This window comes from Excalfactoria chinensis, chromosome 5, assembly GCF_039878825.1.
Source record: "Excalfactoria chinensis isolate bCotChi1 chromosome 5, bCotChi1.hap2, whole genome shotgun sequence".
NCBI classification, from domain to species: Eukaryota; Metazoa; Chordata; class Aves; order Galliformes; family Phasianidae; genus Excalfactoria; species Excalfactoria chinensis.
The window spans coordinates 34,934,913-34,957,390 of NC_092829.1; the positions used below are offsets into that span (position 1 = coordinate 34,934,913).

The 22,478-nt window shown below is 40.5% G+C and overlaps 1 protein-coding gene across 11 annotated transcripts in view; it reads left to right on the top strand.

Annotated features, from left to right (window-relative positions):
• Positions 1-22,478, top strand: part of MADD (MAP kinase activating death domain) — a 65,367-nt gene that overhangs the window by 8,748 nt on the left and 34,141 nt on the right. For 4 of the 11 annotated variants that reach the window (XM_072336997.1, XM_072337002.1, XM_072336999.1 and 1 more), the window contains exons 2-17: positions 1,698-1,901; positions 4,366-4,980; positions 7,531-7,834; positions 8,159-8,290; positions 9,483-9,596; positions 10,295-10,375; positions 12,927-13,105; positions 13,384-13,619; positions 14,144-14,300; positions 15,279-15,382; positions 16,192-16,385; positions 17,013-17,293; positions 17,822-17,961; positions 19,192-19,293; positions 21,205-21,264; positions 21,732-21,834. In XM_072336997.1, the coding sequence (XP_072193098.1) occupies positions 1,840-1,901; positions 4,366-4,980; positions 7,531-7,834; positions 8,159-8,290; positions 9,483-9,596; positions 10,295-10,375; positions 12,927-13,105; positions 13,384-13,619; positions 14,144-14,300; positions 15,279-15,382; positions 16,192-16,385; positions 17,013-17,293; positions 17,822-17,961; positions 19,192-19,293; positions 21,205-21,264; positions 21,732-21,834 (2,864 nt within the window). In that variant the 5' untranslated portion in view covers positions 1,698-1,839. Of the gene's footprint in view, positions 1-1,697; positions 1,902-4,365; positions 4,981-7,530; positions 7,835-8,158; positions 8,291-9,482; positions 9,597-10,294; positions 10,376-12,120; positions 12,178-12,926; positions 13,106-13,383; positions 13,620-14,143; positions 14,301-15,278; positions 15,383-16,191; positions 16,386-17,012; positions 17,294-17,821; positions 17,962-19,191; positions 19,294-20,107; positions 20,147-21,204; positions 21,265-21,731; positions 21,835-22,478 lie in introns of all 11 variants that reach the window. The other 7 variants (XM_072337005.1, XM_072337000.1, XM_072337006.1 and 4 more) reach the window with 4 other exon arrangements.

The following is a 22,478-nucleotide window of genomic DNA, read 5'->3' on the forward strand; positions in this document are numbered from 1 at the left end:
TGTTGCAAAATGATCTCCTGCTAGATTCATATCATTCTTTAGAGCAAATGTATTTAAATTCATGAAAACTTTCATATGGGTGTAAGATTGGGCTGTCAGATCTGGAGTTCACATTATTCATTGACAAATTCCTCTATTTGTTGACCTTGTTCCTGTAGCTCTGTGTCTGCAAATAGAAGACACTGGAAAGGGCTGGAGCCTCTAAGGTGTAAATGAGACAAGAACACCACATTCACGTCTGTGAGGACTAGTGCTGGGTATTGGTCTGACACAGGCGTCTCTGGTCTGATAAAGAGTCCTGTGCAGCTTTTTCATGCTATTCTGTTCATCCTGTGCTGTGATGCATTTCCTGTTGTGTGTCTTTATATAAACATTTCTTTCTGGGAGGAGCTTACAGAATACCACACAGCTTCTCCTAAGAGAAGCTCTGTTACAACCTAAAATGTCGTGTTCTGGGAATTTTGAAAACTAGCATAGTACCAATAAATAGAAGTGTTGTTTTGAGCACTTTTTGTCCCCAGTTATTGGAAGACCATGGATTAGTGCCAGCTCTGGCCTCTGTCTTTGTATCTGGCCACCTTTGTCAGCTCGCACCAATTCCTGAGTGTTGCTGATGCCACTGCAGGATGTGGGTAGTACTCCTCTTCACTAACCTGTCCTTACGAGTGCTTAGATAAACAGTGCTGATCCCTGCAACATTATGGGCTTCTGCAGTAGCTTCCCATGGTAGCCTTCATTTTTGTTTCTCCCTTCCTTGAGCTGTAGCTGCGGGGAGTTTCAAACTCTGCTTGACAATTTGGCCTTTCAAGGGCTGGATCCAAGATATTTGTACAGAGAAATGCACACTGCAGGGGCTCTGCTCAGAAGGAAACAACTGGAGTTAAAGCAGCTTGAGAACAGGCCATCGTGTCAAAGCCTATGCCATCTCAGGGTCAAGATATTCTCAACTCAGGTTCAGGTGGTAATGTGAAAGGGGAGAAATAAGTTAAACAACCAAAAGATCTTCATCATTCTTTGATCTCTTTCTGTTCTAATGTGCTTAGTTTGTAAAATCCAGAGGGGAAGGATGGTAGCAGGTCTGAGGAAGAAACTACCTCATTGCTTGTAGAGAAGTAAGCTCCCATCTGTAATTGTGTGATAGTACTTGGCTACTTGCTCCCAGTGCATGAGCACTTGGGTGGCTGCTTAGTAAAAATGGAATTGGCGTGGGCAAGGGAGGAGAAAGAAGAGAGTTAGTTTTAATTCATATTGGTACCCCAGTCTGATTCACCTTGTCACTGCATGAGCACTCATACCTGCACAAAGCAAGGGACTTCACTGGGCTGAAAACAAGGTTTTAGCAGATGCAGGGAGAGGCAGGGCTGTAGTGCCTGTTTGTGTTGGCTTCATTGAGTCATTTGTGGTGTCTGGCTGCAACCAGGATCAGGAAGGTGAGATCCAGCAAATACTGATTAGACACTCTTTGGTTGTTGTCATCACCCTTCTAGATATTGAAAATCTGAAGAAGAAATTCAAAAAAGGGGAGATGGACATTAAATGCCAGATTGTCTGTTTTATACTGATGAAGAGAAAGAGGTCTGTGGATGGCCATGGCTGCCTAAAACACAGACTTTTAGGAAATGTAAATCATAATACATATGTCTTTGTATTTGGAGTTCTTAATTGTGCCTCTGACATTCTTGCTTTTCTTGATGTAGGTTGAATCTGCAGGACGTTTCCAAGTTAATTGCTCCCTGGGGCATTTGCTCACAGCTGACCAGAGAACAAGCTGCTGGACCCACAACGGGCTGTTGATGAACCACAATTCATTGAGATGACATAGGGAAGGGGTCAAGGACAATGGTGCAGAAAAAGAAGAGCTGCCCTCGATTACTCGACTACCTTGTTATCATTGGAGCCAGGTAACGTAGAATATTCTCAGCTGTGCTTTTGTGTAGGCAGTAGAGTGGGAGCAAATAGCACTTATGAGACTATACTTTGTGCTGGAGAAGTGTCGTCTGGAGTATATGCAGAATGGGGGCATGTAGTAGGACTAGGGCATTTTTGGAAAGATACTACTGCAGTCAGAGCTTTTTAGCTTGTGGTTCGCATCCTCCTCTTCAAGGATCTACGACGGGTGACTAAGAATAGCCCATTTATATATGGCTCTGGTAGCTTGTATGTGTAATCGTCTTTACTTCTGTTGACATCAAAACAGGGTGATTCACAAACTGAAAATACTGAAAGCCATGTGCAAGCAAAATGCTAGTGGGGGTTACTGATCTAGCTTTTGAAGACTAATCTATAAACTCAGTTAAAAAAAGGTCTGAAACTTGCCTTATTTGCCTGATTCTCCTCCTAATGCTTATTTATCCTCATAGAAACTACATTAATGCTTTTAATTTTTTTTTATTTTTAAGACTTATTTGTTATCAATTAATAAAATGTTAAACTTATCTGCTTAAGGAGTGTATGAAATATGGGGTTGGTGTGCTTTTTGTCTAATGTGCAGATGCACAGCAAGTGTTATTTTTCTCCTTTCAGAATTCATGTGGTAAATTTCTGCCTGTTTATTTCATGGATGTGCTACAAAGTGCATTGTACTTTCATTTCTGAGCATAAATGGGTTTTGTGCATCAGCTTGTTGCTCTACCTACTTTCTTTTTGAAATGCTGTGAGTCAATATTGCAACTAAGTGGAGGAAATGATACAAGTAATTTCCTAAGTAGTAACTGTTTTATTATTGTATTTTACTGGTAGTGGTTTAATTATTTTCTCATTGTCTGTGGGGAAAAATAGCCCAGTTTTCAGTATGTAGGTCAGAAAGTGACTAGAAAAGAAGGAAGAAATGCTCTCTGCCTCTTTCAGTGATTCTCATAGTGTCATCTTTTCTCAGTTAAAGATTTGCTAGCATCAGTTCTGGACTCCCACACTACTTCTGCCTTTTGCTAGGCAGTAGTCACTGGATTGCTACTGCTTGACCTGTTTTCTCATGTATCAGGTGATTCAACAAGGACAGGAGGTGGAGTTGACTGAAGTAGCTTCCACTGCACTTCCTCCCTTAGGTAGTCCATGTGGCTTTTACTCTTACAGCTTGTTATCCATGGTACATCAGTAGTGATGTTGTTTGGAAGTATTTTATTAGATGTAATTCTTCTGAATGTCTGAGAAGACTTGTCTTTCTGTCTTTAGTGCGTATTACCGCAAAGACATGAGCTTCCAATATATTCACTGGTACTTTGACTTTTTTAACCATTTAGTATCATGCTTACTGAATCCTAGTTGCTGTCAAAATGTCAGAACTTGATAGCAGAGGAGTCAAGCGAGAAAGGGGTTGTTTGAGGAATATTTTCTTTCCTTCACTTTCTGGATCTCACATTATACATCCAGCAGTTATTATTTGGGTAATGTTCGTGGAAAAACTGTGGTAGGAGAATAGTTAATGCCTATGAATATGTTCATTTGCTGGAAAAAACAGGAATAAACAGTGTTGTCTGCCTTCTCTGTATTTCATTAGCGATTTGTTGTACAGTGTTCAGCGAGGCACAGTGGTAAATAGGCCAGTGTATTACTACCCAGCTTTTGTAGTAAGCTTTGGCTTACCTTAGCTTTAGTCCTACCTTGGGGGCCTCCTTTGTTTGCCTTGACAGGACACTGTGATAAATCATTCTTAGAAACCTCTCAAGAAACAGTCCAAATGTCTTCACTATGTCTTCCTTATACATCAACCTAAATTCCAGGGATATGGGATGGGTGGAACACGGGGACACAGGTTTGCATGTTATTGGTACTGTGGAGTGCTGCTTATAAGAGCACTGAAACTGGTAAGATATAGAGTGTTACCCATAAAATCATACCATATCATTCCGTCATTTATTTGAGTCCTTTACTAGGAAATCCCTGGTTTTCTGAGTTAGGTTTTCTTATTTTTCATCTTGATAATCAATTGGATTTTCACCTGACTATGTTTGGAGATGGGAAAGCATCTTTTCTACCCGAGTATTCACTGCCCCATGCAGTTAGACTTGTTTTGGAAATCAAAGTCAGGGGAAATATGACAGTAGAATATTCCCCTGGGAACAATGTACTCCTGAAACTCCTTTTTTGACTCAAAGGAGTCAACAGACAGTGTGCTCCTTGTTGGGCCTTGATAATGATGGTGTAGACTTTTTAAATTTAACCTTTTTGTGGTTGTTGGGCTTGTCCTAGGTTGAGAACTGTGACTAGTGACTGACATGCTGCATTTTCCCTGGATGTTAGGATTGAGAACAACCAAAGACGAAGCTGAGCTTGCAGGCCCCTGACATGTCAATAGTGAGATAACATTTTTTCTGTGGCATTAACTAACTCTGTATGCTTGGGTTTTGTTTTGTTTTGTTTTTGTAGGCAGCCAAGTAGTGATAGTGTTGCTCAGACTCCTGAGCTGCTACGACGTTATCCTCTAGAAGACCACGTGGACTTTCCTCTACCACCTGATGTTGTGTTCTTCTGCCAACCAGAAGGATGCCTGAGTGTGCGGCAGAAACGGATGAGCTTCCGTGATGACACTTCTTTTGTCTTCACACTCACAGACAAGGATACGGGTGTCATTCGCTATGGAATCTGTGTCAACTTCTACCGCTCCTTTCAGAAACGAGTACCCAAGGAGAAGGGAGAAAGCACAGGAGGACATCGAGCTCGGGATGGACAGAAAATCGCTAAGTCTGGGGATGCATCTGCACCCCAAGAGGATGTGGGCACTGAGAGTTCAGAGAGTGGTTCTTCACTGCAGGCCCCAAGTACAGAGCCTACCCCAGATGTGAATCGGTCGCCACACAGTAAGCGTCTGGCCAAAGGCAGCCATCGTTCTCGAAACAGCACCCTGACTTCTCTGTGCATCCTTAGTCACTATCCCTTCTTCTCCACCTTCCGCGAGTGTCTGTACACCCTCAAGAGACTAGTGGACTGCTGTAGTGAGAGACTGTTGGGCAAGAAGCTGGGGATTCCTCGTGGGGTTCAGAGGTATGTTGAGGGGGAAGAAAGAACTTTATCCTCTCTCTGTTTTGTTCCAAATGACAGGTTGTCATGTCAACTTGCTGTGATAGGTGAGGTTGCAGAGGTTGGCAGTTGACCTTTTTGTGTTTTTACTGTGATTCTGAGTTAAAACAGGAGATTTTTGTGCTGATTTGTGTAAGAATTCTCTATCTTGTTCTGTCACCTGGTATGACTTTAATTTTTGATATTAATATAAGGCACTGTGCTGCTAGCAACTGACACAACTTTTTGGAAGCACAGTGCTCTTGCTGTGGTTATTGCTTTGGAGTATAAGCCCCGTGGTAGTGCACATCAGGACTAACAATTCTCTGGCAGATTAGAAACAGTAAGAAATAGCAGGATGAATTTCAACTTAAAGCCAGAGGGAAATGATGAAAGTGTTTTACAGGTTTATGAAAAATAATCTGAACTTCAGTGAGGGAGAGAGGAGAGGTAAGAGAAGCAAGGATATTTGAAATAGAAAGTACAAGATTTGAGGAGAAGAGGGAGAAAACCAAGAGTTGTTTATGAAGCATGTGGGAGTGGAGGTTTGCAACAGCAAACTAAACAGTATCTTGCTATATTATCTGTTATTATAATGCTAGATGTGCAACAAAAGCTGTTGCGCTATGGGGTACAGAAGGAACGAGTATCAAGTGTATCAGTTGTGGATGCATATTTGTATTATTGTGCCTAACCTCTCTGACCCAGGAAGATATTTTTTCCTTTCCAAGTCACGAACTAATAAGAGCAAATATTAAATGAATCAATGGAGAAGGAGGGAATTATCTTACTATGAAGATGAGTGGGGGCTGTGAGATAGTTCATAATCTGAGTTTTAGAGCTTTTTACCTTCCAACTTAAACTTGCCAAAAGTAAAGTATGCCAGGGCATCCTAACACTTGTGTATTTATAAGTTCCTTACCTCTTGTCTGCACCTGTTCACATCATGGTAATCTACTTTTTGGGTTGCTGCTCTAGAATAGTTCTAGGGAGAGTGTCCTGGGTTTCTGATCAATTCCTGCTTTGACAGATTTATCACCTGAATCCACTGGTTGTTGGGGAAAAAAGCGATTCAGAATGGAAATAATTTCATTATATTGAAGTATGAAAGGAGCTTAATTTCATCACTTGGTTTAGTCTGGTAATTCCTGAGGCAGAAAAGAGCTAAACTGTATGATTTTCTTCAGCTCCATGAACTCATCTGTATTTTGAAAGGAGCGGTGACATGTTCTATTGTTTGAAAGGCATGTGCTATTTTAAAAATTTGCTGTGGTTGGACATAATTCATAGAGCTGAGAGAAGAACTGAGTAACAGGTGAAGACTGCTAAGCATCCATCAGTAGGAAGAGCTAAGCTGCCAGTTTGAATTACTCTGTGCTTTGCAAGCTGTGACCTGGAGAAGTTGAGTGGTTTCAAAGTGGTGGCAGAATTAAAGTGAAACTGAATCTGTAGAGCTTGCAGAAGGTTGGGTGTGCCCATTAACAGCTTCATGTCCTTTGCATTACAAGTGGTTGAAGGGAAGCTTGTGGATGAGAAGCTTGGTGGTTTCAGATTGCTCTTCTTTTGACCCTTCCAAAATTCTGTAACTTTTTAATTCTTTGTGAGGCTTCCAGTGCTGGTTTTGTTTTGTTTAGTTTTTAAGGTATGAACTGTAAGGTAAAAGGTCTAATTTGAGCCATGCTGTTCTAAGGGATCTATTGCAGTGGCTGAAGATATTTACCAAGCTGAAGTATTTTTCGCAGTGGCTAGGACAGATTTACGACCATTGTGAATGCAGTGCTGCAACATTAAGGGCTGAAATAGATTATCCAATTTGCTCCCCTTGTCAGATCCAGTTTCAAATTTTGAGCCACTTAAGGCCCTGAGCAACAACACTGTACACGCTTTTTGGCCAGCATGTCTGTGAGCTACATGTTTGGAGATTGATACTACAGGGTGTAGAAGAATGACTGCTTTTGCTAAGGGAGTGAAGTGCTTCCCCAGTCAACTTTCAGAAATGAATATTCTCAGCTTGAAATGTAACCACTTCTGCCATGGGTTATTTATATCAATACAAGACAGTTTGAGACTCAGTGTACAAGTATTTTATGATGTCAAAACATTGGAGACATCTTGGTGTGGTTTATTTTTATTACCTCAGGTTACTAGTTCCTGTCCTTGCAAAAGTTTGTAGAACTGATGGAAGGAATCCTACAGTCATTCAGGCTGCTATGGTTCTGGACAAGATAGGAGAGTACTCTAGTTACACGCTGAATTTCAAGCACCTGGGTAACCTTTGTGAACCATCTGAATGAATGCACAAACTCTTGGGCCAGTGTGACAAACTTGTGTTGATTTCTGCCATAGAAAGGTCCATAGTTCCCCGCAGTTGTTTCAGCTAGTTTAAATCTCTGCCTTCCCTTCCCCTGTTTGGCTAAGCATGTTAGCAGTGTCTTTTAATTCTTGGTGACTCTGTCATTTCCCTTGAAAAGCCATGCCAAATGGCTGTCAAATGAAGCTGCTGGAGTGTTAATCTTCTCATTTCTCCCTCTGTAGGGATACAATGTGGCGAATCTTCACAGGCTCACTTCTGGTGGAGGAGAAGTCCAGCGCCTTGCTACATGACTTGCGGGAGATTGAGGCCTGGATATACCGGCTGCTGCGCTCGCCCATGCCTGTCGCTGGTCAGAAGCGGGTGGACGTGGAAGTTTTGCCTCATGAGTTGCAGCCAGCTTTGACCTTTGCTCTTCCTGATCCATCCCGCTTCACCTTGGTGGATTTTCCATTACATCTGCCTTTGGAATTGCTGGGAGTGGATGCCTGTCTTCAGGTGCTGACCTGCATCCTTCTGGAACACAAGGTAGGAAGGGAAGAGTTATCTTTGAAGCTTTACCCTTTCAAAAGCCAGGGTAGATTGAAGAACATCTGTCTACTGGAGTCTTTGATATCAATTTGCCTGGAGGGTTGGAAGAAAAACGTCTTTCAGAGGTGCCTGCTTTGAAAAGGTTTGATCTCACTCTAAAAAGCACCTGCAGTTGGTTTTCAGATAGATTAATGGTGGGTCATTCCAGTTCACAGCCAACAAAACGGGGTCCTGCATGCCATGGTATTTTTATGCCCCTGGCTGGGAGTACTGGAAGAAAATAGTTTCTGCAAAAGCTAATGTGAGTTTCTGTGGTTGCAGGTTGTACTGCAGTCCCGAGATTATAATGCGCTCTCAATGTCTGTGATGGCCTTTGTAGCTATGATCTACCCGTTAGAATATATGTTTCCAGTGATCCCTCTGCTCCCCACCTGCATGGCCTCTGCAGAACAGGTACATATTTTTCCTTCATTGGCCTTTTGCAAAGGATGTTTCTGTTATCTCTGAAAACGTAGTAGACCTTGTTTCCATTCACCATGATTTCTGAGGGACCATAGTAAACACTGCCTTGCAAAGAATGCTTTTGAGCACCACTGACTATTTAAATTGTATGTAACGTTTTTAATCTAAGATATCATTAAAACCTGCTTGGTGAATAGTGTGGTTCAAAGTAGCTTCTTTGAAACACCATGGATTTACAATATTATGACAAGACTTTACACTTCCAGCCTTGCCCTCCCATCTAACTATTAAGGTTTGTTGGGGAGAGCCCATAGTAGTGCTTAAGGAATCTTAAAGGGTCATGATTCAGAGTGTAGAAATTTCTGCCTGCAGTTTATTTTCCTTGGAAGTATGAAGTGTCAAGTTACTTCAGCTGGGAACCTGGTTTTCACTAGTCGTCAGCTCTTGCAAGTGTTCATTATTATGTTTGGAAAGACAGAATTGAGGCCATCTTATCCCTTCAGTGCAATCCTGCAACTGATGCTGCAGATTTGTTCTGTCCCTTGGAGGTAACCAGGTGTTCTAGATTAAAGGATGTATTAGCCTCCCAAGCAGCTGATCTCAAGCTGCTACATGGCTTATTGATTTAAGCCTTTTCCCTCTGCTGATTCCCTTATCAGAAATAACAAGAAATTCCCCTTATGATTTCCACCTACACTTTCATTAAGAAAAAAAAAAAAATGAGTTTCTTCTTTTTTTGTTGTTTCCTAGACTTGTTATAGCTTTGAAATTAACTTACCGTTGTAAGGGCAGAAGTAAGGATAAAGCTTTTGTAAGGGTAATGCTGTATTTACAACAGCACAGGCTCAGTTTGAGCTGAGGGTGTACACGTGTGTTTTCTTGGTCCATGAAGCTGTAAGCTGTTAGTTTTGCTAAATTTTTTCATTAGAGCTGTGCAGCTCTATATAGAAGTATATCTCTGAAAAAAATGAGTTTCTCTTCTAGGTGAGAATTAAAGCTCTTAGAGCAGGGGGGTTTTCTGTTGTTTTTTTCTACTGAGTGACATCAGTAATTTCCTTATCAGTGCTTGGTGTGCTGTCTCCTCTGCTCTAAACATACTATAGTTGCTTTTAAAAAAAAGTTGGCAAGATATGGTGATATCAAATGCAGAACTTGTTCTTATTGCCATGTCTCTGTCTTCCAGTTGCTTCTAGCGCCTACACCTTACATCATTGGTGTTCCAGCAAGTTTCTTCCTTTACAAACTAGATTTTAAAATGCCTGATGATGTATGGCTTATTGACCTGGATACCAATAAGGTAAATGATGCCCATAGGGACTTGAGGCTTTGTTTCTCGATGACTGTACTCTTTTACCAATATGCACACTGAGAACTCCAGAATAATGTCTGTGCTTATGGACAACTGGCCTCAGTCTGCCTTTGTTGATTCTGTCCTAAGCTTTAGGATTTTGTTGCTTGTCCTGTCTCATGTCTCTCCCTGGTTCTTTTGTTCCTAAAGCATTCTTTTTCAGTTGATCCATATGGCTGTTTCATAGAAGGTAAATCCTCTGTAAATGATTGAGCCATCTCCTTGGGTAACTGTGAGCCTGCCTGCTGTAGCCCTAGATAAGAATCTAGATCTGATAAGAGCCTTCCAGCAGCATCTTTCATCATCATTCAAATGAGACAAAATATCCCACTTTCTTCTGTGGCATGAGCAAGGCTATTTAAAGGGAAATATGTATAACATCTTATGCTTAATTGTGATTCTGAGGGATGAGTATAGAGACAATTTAATAGATCTTTTAAGTTTAAACAATAATCTTGCACTGTTTATGACATTGTAAATAATGTTAAGTAGTTGTAAGAAAAAGAAAATCGAATTATTGGTGCAGGTTTTTTTTTTTAAGTTTTATTTTTTGTCTTTTATTCCTCAGTTTCATGAGCAGTGGAGACGTAGGAGATTCTGTTTTGAAACAGGGAAATTTTTAGTTTGTTATCTGTACTTAATTCCAGGTGATTGTTCCCACAAATGCAGAATCTTTGCCAGCACTTCCAGAACCAGAAGCTTCAGAGCTGAAAAAGCATCTGAAACAGGTAATAAACACTTTGGGGAAAGGACTCAGACTCAGTAAGACGTAGCAGATGTAGTGTTGCACAGCTCACCTGCTGTAGAAATGTGAAGCAAAAGATGTTAAAAGTAGGATTGCAACCTAGCACTTCAGAAGGTTGTGAATGAGGTATCAGACTACTAGAATGCACTTGTTCAAGAAGGTGCCTATAATGTAATTTTGAAGAGGTCTGCTTGAATACAGAGGTCAGTTAATCAATAGAGTGGCTGATAAAATGAAGTTAGAAGACTTTTGATCCCCCTGACCTCTTCTGTGCTCTTCTACCATTCCATTTTTCTGACAAATCTAAACCTGAGGTTTTCATTGTGTTTCAGGGCTATGTAGTTTCTTCAAAGAATTTCACAGTCATTTTTGTTACCTGTTCATTTTTTTCTGTCTCTAATGCTTCCACTTTTGTAGGAGAGGCACAGGCCTAGGAATTTTCTGTTGATGTATTTAAGGTGCTTTATTTATATAGGTGCACACAAAGAACATCCCCCATGTTAGAACACAGCAGCATTTTAAGCTTGAAAAGTGGTATTGAGTGGCACAGTTATTAAGTGTTAGGTATCCAGCTTCTGCTTTTCTCCCTTTATGCATAGAGCTAATTTGGAAAAGTAAGTGATTAATGAGGCCTATGACCACAGTAAATTTATGAGCCAGGTAAAAGATCTGAAATGCTCTTGGGTGCAGTAGATGGTTTATATTTGCTATTGTTGTTTGGGGCTAATTTGTTTCCAGTTGGTGCAGAAAGTTCCAGATTCCTCCTTGACATTTGCCATGTAGGGTTAAACACTGACTTGATCCATCTAGTTATGATCATCTGTGTTTCCCCTCCATTCACAGATCTGTGCAAGTTCTCAGTCTCTTCTCTCAGGTCCTGCTAAGCCATTAATCAGCTTGGGGTCATCCTGGCTGATTGTGTCAAGCAGGTTTTATCTCTTTATTTCTGTTTTCCTTATGCACGCTGCATGCAGTATCTAAAGGTAAAGTTTCTTACAGACCTTATGAGGCCACCCCTCTCTCTCCTTATAGGCCAGGAGAGCAAAGTGTGTGACCTTTGTAATAACCCAATACTTACTGTCAGCTCAGATGGAAGTAATGTGTTGCATGGAGTTTTGTTAGATCCACCTTCCCCTTACTTCTGCCTCATCCCCTTGTAATTTCAGGTACTATTGAGTAAAATTCTCTCACTAAAGCAAATCTGAATATCAAAACAAATTACATTTTCCCTAAGCAACTTCTATTTAAAATTGGTGGTATTGACCCAAACACAGTCTTTGTCCCTATATATTCCCACAGTCATCATCAATAGTTGAACATTGGCAAACATGAATGAGAGTTACTGGTTGCAATACAGAGCGGAGAAGACTGAATTGCAGCCCAGGTTGCTAAGGTTAACACCCTTTATATACCCTTGGATCTTAGTGTCAATGACTAATATTCAAAATACCTGATTTTTCACATTGGAAAGTTCTTAGCTTCATCAGTAAGGATCCTTTCCGCTTTCCAAAGCATCTGTAGCCAAATGTGGATATTTGGGGGATGGGGCAGTTAGACCTCTCTCCCTGTGCCTATCTTGCATCCCGTTTTATTTCCTCTCATTTGTGATATTTGGTAGTAATAGATTTTTATTTTTTTTTCCCTCCATCTGTTTCTCTGTGGTCATGTGTTCGTCTTGGCTCTGATGGGCTGCTGGTGTTATCATATGATCTTCCATCTTGCCTCCAGTGTCTGGTTAGCATGACTGCAATCACTCAGCAACAGCTGCTCACTCCTGACAACAAGGTTCTTTATTTTATTCTTTTTCCCCTGGTTTTCCATTTTACCCTTTTACTTTGGTCTTTTTGTTTTACTTTGTTTATTTTTGAGATTGGATGGGTGAAGACTCAATGGGCAAATGAGAGAAATGAGTGAGATTTAAGTTGGATCTGGGTATTCAGGAGTCATGCCACTCCTGTGCATTTTCCTGAGGATATTATGAGGGTCGAAGAGGATGACTGCTTTATGGAGAGATGAAGACATTATTCAGATAACATTATATTACGCATAACATCTGTATATAATTATACAGATATTCTGTAGTTTGCAGACACACCAGAAGATAGATACCTGTGTGATGGCTGTCTGCACACTGCCCTGGGTTGTCAAACTCACTGACAGAACTTCCAAGTTATGAAGCATCTAGAGCTCTATGTGTGTTCTAATTACACATGGGCATAACCCTTCTGTATGTTGTATGGTTTACCATGCAACTGATGGTCAGGCGTGGATTATTTTTTTCGTATCATGAATGGTCTAGAGAAGCAGGCTTCCATGCTAAGACTCATGTGTTTTCGTTATTGTGGAGATCATTTGGACTGTCCACATAATGGAGGGCCTAGAAGTATTTCTTGACTCAGTATACAAGAGATGATTTAAGGCAAATTATTGGAGTGTGAACAATTGTTGTGATTGCCTAGAGGGCAGAGTAGCTCTGATCTTTTGTTCCTTGAATAATTTTTGCTGAATATGTGCCTAATGTTGTCCTTTGCTAGGCACTGGCCAGCATGAGTCTGAATACTCAGCCCATTCTTAATTTAGAGAAGTTCCACGAAGGGCAGGAGGTACCGCTGCTGCTGGGAAGACCACAGAATGATTTGCAGTCTACTCCCTCCACAGAATTCAACCCTCTGATCTATGGAAATGATGTGGACTCTGTGGATGTGGCTACAAGGTGAGACTGAAATGGAAATCAGTGTTACACCTTTGTCAGGCTTGCATTTGAAGGACTGAGAGCAATGTCTGTCATTGGGTGGGTCTTGGCATTGAGCATGTAAATTAAAACCAAGTGACTGATGAATTGATTTATTAAGTTTTTTAAGAAGACAGCTTCTTGCACTGTATTACTGTCCATGGATTTGAAATTTTGCCTAATGCATATATTTAAAAGATTCCCTGTCTTCTGTTAAGTTCTGTGTTTTTATCTGACATGTGTCCTTTGCCTCTTTTTAGGGTTGCTATGGTGAGATTCTTCAACTCGCCAAATGTTTTGCAAGGGTTCCAGATGCATACTCGCACTCTTCGTCTTTTTCCACGACCAGTAGTGGCCTTCCAGGCAAATTCCTTTCTTGCTTCTAGGCCAAAGCAAACACCTTTTGCAGATAAGCTTTCCAGGACACAAGCAGTAGAATACTTTGGAGAATGGTCACTCAACCCTACTAACTATGCTTTTCAAAGAATTCATAACAGTAAGTTTTGTTTTTCCCTTTCCTGCTCTTCTGGTGTCTTTCAGAAACTTGAAATGCAGATAGATGCTGGGGACAAACTTAGCTTAATACCATATTATTCAAGGATAATCAAGTCCAATTCCTGACTCCACACAGTACCATATCAAACCATATGTCTGAGAGCACTGTCCCAACACTTCTTGTACTCCAACAGGCTCCAGGGGAACATGTTCCAGTGTGACGTTCCTTCTGAGTAGAGGAATACAGTTCAAGAAATATTTTTCTATTTTTAAGTATTTTAATGCCGTTTATTTCTCCAGATAATTTTACCTCTTGTCCTGTTTGCTAACAGAGAAGAACTCTTATAGTTGTTTTTTTTTGTTTTGTTTCTTTTTTAGAGAAAACTGTTCCCTGTTTTTTGCAAGACTTAGTGAGGGATGGCCTCACTATTAATGAAGCAATTGACACAAATAAATGAGTTCAATTAACTCTCTCCTTGGTTGTGTGGGTTTTTTTGTGTGCTTTTCTTCTTTTTTTTTGTGCAGATATGTTTGACCCAGCGCTGATTGGTGACAAACCAAAGTGGTATGCCCACCAACTGCAGCCCATCCACTATCGTGTCTATGACAGTAATTCACAACTAGCTGAAGCACTGAATGTCCCAGTAGAAAAAGAAACAGACTCCGACCCCACTGATGACAGGTTAGTGGGGGGACATAACTCTAACCATCTGACAATTACTTCAGATTATTCTGGGCCTCCTCTCCAGCATCTCTTTTGCTGCCTTTTCCTCCAGCCTTCCATGCTTTTCTTTAATTTGTTCTACCTGGTCAGAATACTGACATTAAAATAAATTGTCTCACTGCTCTGTCATCATCATAGCAGCTTCTTAACCCTTTGCTAATGTCTTCTCAAATGTTCCTTTAACATGGATCTTTATTTGTACTTTCCTGTTTTCTTTTACTTCTTATATACCCCTTATCATTGGGTATTACTTCCCACTCATGTGTTGGGTTTTTTTTGTTGTTTTTCCCCATGCTGCTCTTTCTCTGGTTATTTCTTTTCCTGTACTTCCAGCAATCCCATTCAACATACCGTTCTTTCATATCTCTAATCAAAGTACGTCGCTATGCAAAGCTTGCTACTACTCCCCACTGCTTGAGACCATGTACATTCTGTAAAGTGAGAATCATTTTTTGTTGATGTATTTTTGACCTTGTTTCAGAGAGTTTTGCCTCAAGCGTTAATCATCCTTCCTTCTCTTTTAGTCTGTGAGGTCTTTCAGGCTTGTACTTATTTTTCTTTTATGCTCTACACAGCACCATTAGTCCTCATGTTGGAAATTATTGTTAGTATTGAAAAGAAGTGCTTTTCATTTTACTTCCAGTTGTCTTGAAGCTTCCTCCCCTCCTGATACTCACTGAGAATTCATATGCTGCTCCCTGTCCACCTATGTTTGACCTCATTAACCTTGCTGAGAGCTTTTAAATGTCTTCCCATATTGCCTTTTTACCCGTCTCAGATGTATTTCACTTGCTCCGACTTTTCATGAAGCTGGCCCCTCAGTCTTGCCAGGATTATTTATTTATTTATTTTTAGTAGAAGTGGTTATATCATGAGATTTTTAAGATGCTATTGCTCTTCTGCTACCACTCATCTTTTTCTCACCTGTTGTGGCAGTGGCAGCGACAGCGTCGACTATGATGACTCAAGTTCCTCCTACTCTTCCCTTGGTGACTTTGTCAGTGAGATGATGAAATGTGACATTAATGGTGATACTCCAAGTGAGTAACTTTGGGTTGCAATGTCGTGAGATCCACATAGGTTCCTCTTCCATGTTTGTGCTGTGGTGGTGGGGAAATGCCTCCCCAAGTGTCTTAGTCAGAGCAAAATCTTGTTCCATTATAATGTTGCTCTGAGGCAAAAGAGTCAGTTTCAGAAGCAGACTGAAGGAAGACGTTTCTTTGGCTTATATGTAGTCCCCTCTGAAAGACTCTGGAAGGAGAAATATCAGCAGTAGGTGCTGCTGAACAAAACTACTGACTAGATTTGGAAATCTGCTTCCAGTAGAAAAGATACAATATGGGCAGCAGATTAGGAGCTTTCTCCTGCCCTCACTATTTGGTCCTCAGTGCTGCCTTTAACTAGTCTCTTCATTTTACTGGGGACAGGAAAATGCATTCCCTTTGGTTTATATGGAGGTGGCAGGAGCAGTGTTTCTTTTGAGAGCAGGAGATTACTACTTAATAAACCAAAAACAGGAATGCCAACATGTTTCCTGTGCCCCAAGGACAAGAGGTTCTGCCTGAACATCAGTAAAGGTTTCCATTGTGAGCATAGTCGAACAGATCCCCAGAGTCAAAGGGGATTTTCAAGCCTTGGAGACACTGAAAAAGGCCCTGGGCAGCCTGTTTTAACTTGGAAGTTAGCCCAGTTTTAAGTAGCCAGTTGGATTAGGTGTCTTCCAAAAGTGCCTTACAACCTTTTCATGTGCTTCTGTATTCTGCTGAGCAGATCTGTCAGGGATTTTTAGTCAGATGGACAGAAGGCTGAGGAAGGTGGTGTTCTTTAATGCAAATTGATGTGTTTGCAGATGTTGACCCCCTGACTCATGCAGCCCTTGGTGATGCCAGTGAAGTGGAGTTTGATGATTTTCAAGAATATTCAGGAGATCTGGATGAACAGGCCATGGACAGTGAGAACTCCCAAGAGAACAACCAGCCTCGTTCAAGTTCCAGTACTACAGCCAGTAGCAGCCCCAGTACTGTCATCCACGGAGTGAATCATGTGTGTACTGAGATTAATTCAGCCCCAAGTTTGGGAGTATTAGGATATAAAGAGTGGGAGAATGCACCTAATTCTTTCTGAGCGGGTCAAAAGCTAATCAGACTAAAAACATTCAGAAATTAAATTGCTGCACTTTCTGGACTCCAAACAAAGTGAAGTTACAGGTAGTCTCTTATGCTGAGATAGAACATTCCTGTGTGTTAAAGCTCACGTGCATTAAAGTACATTATTAACTGAGAGCAGTGGTCCAGGTTGTGGCTGCAGGAGTGACTTCTACACAGTATGGAAAGATCTGTTGTAGGGGAATGGGATGGGGAAAATCCTTGAAACTGCATTGATTTAGGAGGTATGGGCGTTGATTCTGTAACCACAAAGCAGAGCAGTAGGGAGCCGTTATCCTAGCACTTCACAGTAAGATCTGTTTTACAGGGAAGAACTAGAACAATGCTAAATACTGCAACTTTTCTACAGTTCTATATTAGAGCATCTGGTAGCGGGATTTGGGTGGGGGTCCTGAAATGCGAAGACCATGCAAAATTCCCAGTTTATAACAGTTGCTCTTGTCAGGCCCTTCATTTTTGAGTAATTCGGATTAGCAAACAGATGAATGATTTGACTGGTCCACAGGAGTCTGCAGAATCAGCAGAGATGGAGGAGAAGCTAGTTGCTGGATTTTCAAACCATCTCCCTTCTTTGCCACTACAACCAAGCTTTCCCAAGATGAGCTTTGATCGTCGTGAGAGTGACAGCCCAGCTGTCAGCATGAGCTCCTCAGAAGGGGTGGTGAGGAAACGAGAGTATGATAATCCATACTTTGAACCACAGTATGGTTTTCCTACAGAGGATGAAGACGATGAGCAGGAAGAGAGCTACACCCCAAGATTTAACCAGAATCTCAATGGAAGCAGGTGATTTCTCCCTGTCCTCGTGCTGTTTTGTACAGCTGTCTCAGAGTTTCCATCTGCTTCGTGTAGTTTAACATTTTATTGAAGTAGTGGGAGATAACAGAATTATCAGTTTTTCATTGAAACATTCTAGTGTATGACCTACTGATCCCCTTTAAGGGATTTTGGGGGTGAAGCTTGCTATTTCAGGGGTGAAATGGGAGGGGATTCAACAGTATTTTATGACACTGGGTTTTTTTCCTTTGTTGCTCTGAAAGTAGAAGTTGTTTTTACCCCTAAGTCCACCAGTGTAGTGTTGCAGGCAAATTTGCAGTGTGTCCTGAATGGTAATAAAAGCCTTGCTGCAAAGATGCATCTCTACTTCTTTTCCTTATTTTTTTCCTTTCTTTTTCTATTTTTCTTTCCCACAAGGTAAGAATAGCGTGGTAAAAACAGGCTAAAACCAAGACCAGCATCAGCCTCCCACACTCATGTAGGTTTTTAGCCGGGAAAAAAAAAATGCTAATAACACTTGTACATTTTTCTTCAAAGGTCTCAGAAGCTGCTTCGTCCAAACAGTTTAAAACTGGCCAATGATTCTGATGCAGATTCAGACTCCAGGGCCAGCTCTCCAAACTCTACTGTCTCCAACAACAGCAGTGAAGGTTTTGGGGGCATCATGTCTTTTGCAAGTATGTACTCATGCATTCATTAAACTGCCTATCAGAGCTTTCAGAGAGGTGGAGCAGACAGAAAGTTAGCCAAGAGGAAAACTTGGTTGAGTGTCACAGGACCTGCTGTAATTATGCTGCTTATAGCTACTGCTTTATGAATTTTTCAGTAAGAAGGATTTCAGTTGTGTTGTTAAGCCCTTGAATTCTATGGCAATTTCAGCCAAAAATCAGAAATTCTGTCAATTTTGTTTAAACAAAAACTATGATTTTATGAAACTGGTCCAAGATTATTAACCAGTAATACGCTTTTCATGCTACCTCTTCACCTGTTAGGTGCTACATTAAATTTCTTCACTGTGCTCACTTACTTTCAATTATATTATTAATAATTTATAAAAATAATATCCACAGTTATGGGAAGCTAACGTTAAGTATTTTAATGTGTGGAAGAAGATAACCAGGTAAATCATCAGCTGTTATGGGAGAAGGACAAGAGGATAGTAGCAGTGAGAAAAGTATATTTGATGTTTCTGCTAAAAAGATTGTTACTAAAATAAAGCTGGGTTACGGGGGAGTCAGGATAACTTGAAATAGTGCACTGACAATTTAGATGAACAGTTTGAGATTCTCTGTATGAGGATCTATCTCTATTCAAGTTCCTTTCAGGATGTCTACAGGCTTAAACAGATGATGGAGCACTGTTGCGCTCTTGTGTTGTTAGAAATCTTTTGGTGCTACAAAAAGTTTTATTTTCTCATAAATGGAAAGCTTCTATTTTAAAGTGCGCTTTTGGGTCAGAGTTGCAGAATTTCATTTGGCTCTGTGCACTCTTGTGACTAAAGGACTGTGTGTTTTAGAGATCTTTTGTCATCTTGTTTTTTCATGTGACCCCCACCATTAATTTGCTCCTAAAAGGAGTATCAAACTAGAAGACAGTTGATGTGGGATTACCTGTATAATGGCAGGAAGACAGGTTGATATTGCTGGTACATTGTAGACTCAAACACACAATGACAATGATTATAACACGAGAGCTAAGAACTGCCTTTTAAATGATTTAGAATAGTCAGAATACAGATGTGGTTGTGTTGTAAATGAATTATATTATGCTTATGAGATTTGTGGACTTAAAAAAAATAAAACAAAAAAAACCCCTTTGATTTCTTGAGTTCCTTTCCAAGCCCTGCCATTCTGTGATTCTGTGTAATTGTTGATTTTGTTTTTTTGTTTGTTTTTCTTTTGTCATAGGCAGCCTGTATAGAAACCACAGCACAAGTTTCAGTCTGTCCAATTTAGCCCTGCCAACCAAAGTTGGGAGAGACAAGAATACCCCATTTCCCAGCCTGAAAGGTAACCATTTTTCGCTTTGTCTTCTACATCCTTTCCTATTCTTGTGACTCTTCACTCCCTAAAAGGAATGTTGGTGGTGAAGTATTTTGGTAGTCTGGGTTAGTACCTGCTTTAATTATCAAGACAAGAATTTTCTTGATGTTCCTTAGTCAGACGACTTCTCAGCAACTAAGCTGTGTTGGGGTGGGAGACTGGCTAGCCTACCTATGAGTACACAGTGAATGTAGGTTTTGTTTTATATTTTGTTTAATTTTTTAAGTCTTTAGTGTAAAGAATGGAAGCAAAGAGGTAGGTTCTACTTTTGTACTGCCACTGTCTTCCTGGTTAGCTTTTTGTAACCTGTTAGAGCAGTGACATTTGGTTTGTAAGAAGGAACAGTGCCTCACTCCTATGGAATCTGCTGAAAGAATAATGCCTCCCTCCTGTGGAGACTGCAGTTCATGTAGGTTTCAGTAGTGCTCACAGTCCTTTCAGTTCTCTATATGGAATCTTTCCAATCAAACTCAAAATATAAACATATTTCAGCTCATTCAGAATATAAATCCATCCCTAACTTAGGTGCACAATCTTGTGACTGGAACTTCTCTTGTTTGACTGCTGAGTTTTCTAATAACATGTCTGAATAGGGTCTAGAGAAATGAACCTCTTGCCCTAAGGAATTGAACAGCCTGGTTGTCGTGATAGTAGCTGCTAAACCAGGGAAGGTTTTACTTTACCTTTTGAGTTATTCTATCTGATTAGAACTTGCTGCTTTTGTTTTAATATGTTGATTTTATTTATTTATTTTTTCCTCCTCATCATTTCATCGGTAAAGATTACTTTAATCTGGAAGTGGGAAGGGATGTGAATGAAGGTTGGTATGATGTTTTGCTGACCTCTGACCTTGTAGAAACAAAGGCCAAAAGCTGTTTCTGTGTTTCTGCTTTGGACTTTGTTTTTGAGACAAGTAATCATTCCCTGTGTGTAAAATGAGGAGGAACAGCACTGGTATGGTGAAAACGCTAGCAGAGATTCTGCACAGCTGTTTTTGACAACATTTTACCAGTCAGTTACATTTTCATATCCAATTGTGCAGGGTGAGAAACATACTTCACATCAGGGTTTTATTCAAGGGTAAACTTAATGACTGATTCCATGCATTGGAAGAAAACAGTGATGGGGTTTGCCATTTCGTGTTCGTGCTTTGCACCTCATCTTCTGCACTTTGGTGTTCTTTTCTTGATGAATGTAATTGTGCAGGGCCTTTAATGTTACTGTGCAGATATGAGGATGGGATATCCATGGAGTAGCTCAGTCTGTTTTGTGCATGTGCAAGCGTGTGTGTGCATTTGTGTTCTTTTGTGCGTGCATGCTGGCTCACTGGGACTTTCATTGGGCACTTCTCTGGTTTTTAAATGTTTTTTTCTCTGTTGTGCTGGCATAAAACTACTATGCTAACTTGTTCTTACCAAACGTATGTGTTGCTCTGTGTTTGTAATGGGAAATGATGCTGGGACTCCATCTCATTGCTGCTGTTTGATCACTTTCCATCCTTCTTTTTTAATTTTTATTTCATGCACATCCATCACCATTGTTTTTCCTCACTGATGCAGTTGTTTTTGGTAGCGCCCTTGAAATTCAATATGTGCAGTAGTGTCCTTGAAGATACAGTACGGTGGTTTGCTAATGCTGAATTTCACGTTAAGCAGTATCTGTTAAAGAGACTACACCGGCCCTTGTTGTCTTGGGCTTTCAAAGCATCCTACCTGCTATGGTATCACTTGGGTTTTGTTTTGAGGGAGGGCTGGGAAGAAGATGGTAGCTGTTTTTTGTTTGGTTTGGTTTGTTTTTTTTTTTTTCCTTTATTTTTTATGCTGATGGTGGGGAGCACAGATATGTAGCACACTACTAATTGTATATTTTGTGTCCCAGTATTTGGGTTAAATACTATAATGGAGATTATTACTGAAGCTGGCCCAGTAAGCAATGAAGGTGGGTTCCCTACAGCATGAGCTGTGCATGATGTGACAATTTCCAGCATTCCCTATGCCTGACTTTGGGCTACCTTTCCTCATTGGGTAACCAGTATCATATGATCTATAATAGTCATCCCTGATGCATTATGCTTTTACATATAGTGACTAATTTGAAGACGATTCTTGTTGTCAAACTGCATGCAGAGCAGCCAGAATTTTCCTGCCTTTCACCTTCTTCTGCTCCCATTATACCATCTTCTCTCTTATTCTCTCTGCATTACTCCCATTACTGTTTTCTGCCGATGTGTGATGCTAGAATATGATATATGCTGCTGCTTTTTTGGAGTTTCCATTTTGTTTGAAGTTTGTTTCCCGTAATCTGAATAAGTGTGTTAGCTAACCTTAGTATTGCTTGTTACTGTCCTGGGAGCAGACTGTGTTCCCCCACCTATTTCTTCTCATACTGTTTCCTCTCCTGCTTAGGAAACAGGAGAGCCCTGGTGGATCAAAAGTCTTCAGTCATCAAGCATAGCCCAACCGTGAAGAGAGAATCTCCATCACCTCAGGGACGAAGTAGTAATTCCAGGTAATATTTTTAGTTGCTTTTTTTTTTTTTTTAATCCATTTTGCATGAAGTGGTGATACAGTGGCCATCATATCCTTAGATGTGAGGCTATTGAGAACCACACAATACTTTTCTCTATAGCTGTAAGCCTATATACATTGTCTGAGAAGATTTTGTACAAATGGCCTTTGAGTTAGTAGCACATATGTGCATTTTTCTGACCTTTAAAAGGTTTCCTCTTTCTATCTGATTCAGAATATTCTACATCATGAAGGACCCCGCTTTTAAATCAGTATTCTTTGTAATTGAATCTAGTCTCAATGGACTAGTCTAGCTAGCATAATTTTAGTGAACCAGTTAAGAGGATCAGCTGAGTCATGTAAAGCAGTTTGATTTTGTGAGTTCATGAGAAAACCATTTTTCAGCCTGGCAAAGGGACTTGAAATGGTGAACTTAAACATTGCCTCACCTGTGCTTGTGCTTTCTCCCTTCTTCCATGGCAGCCATATATAAAGTGAAATTTACTTTGAGCTAATGGGGTTGGGAGACAAAAAAGTTATGATTCAGACTGGGGATGTAGCAGGCTGCAGAGGAGTTGCATTCCTTTTACATTCCCTTCCCCATGGTACAAAGAGCTGAAGCAGTACACCAGAGCTACTACACTA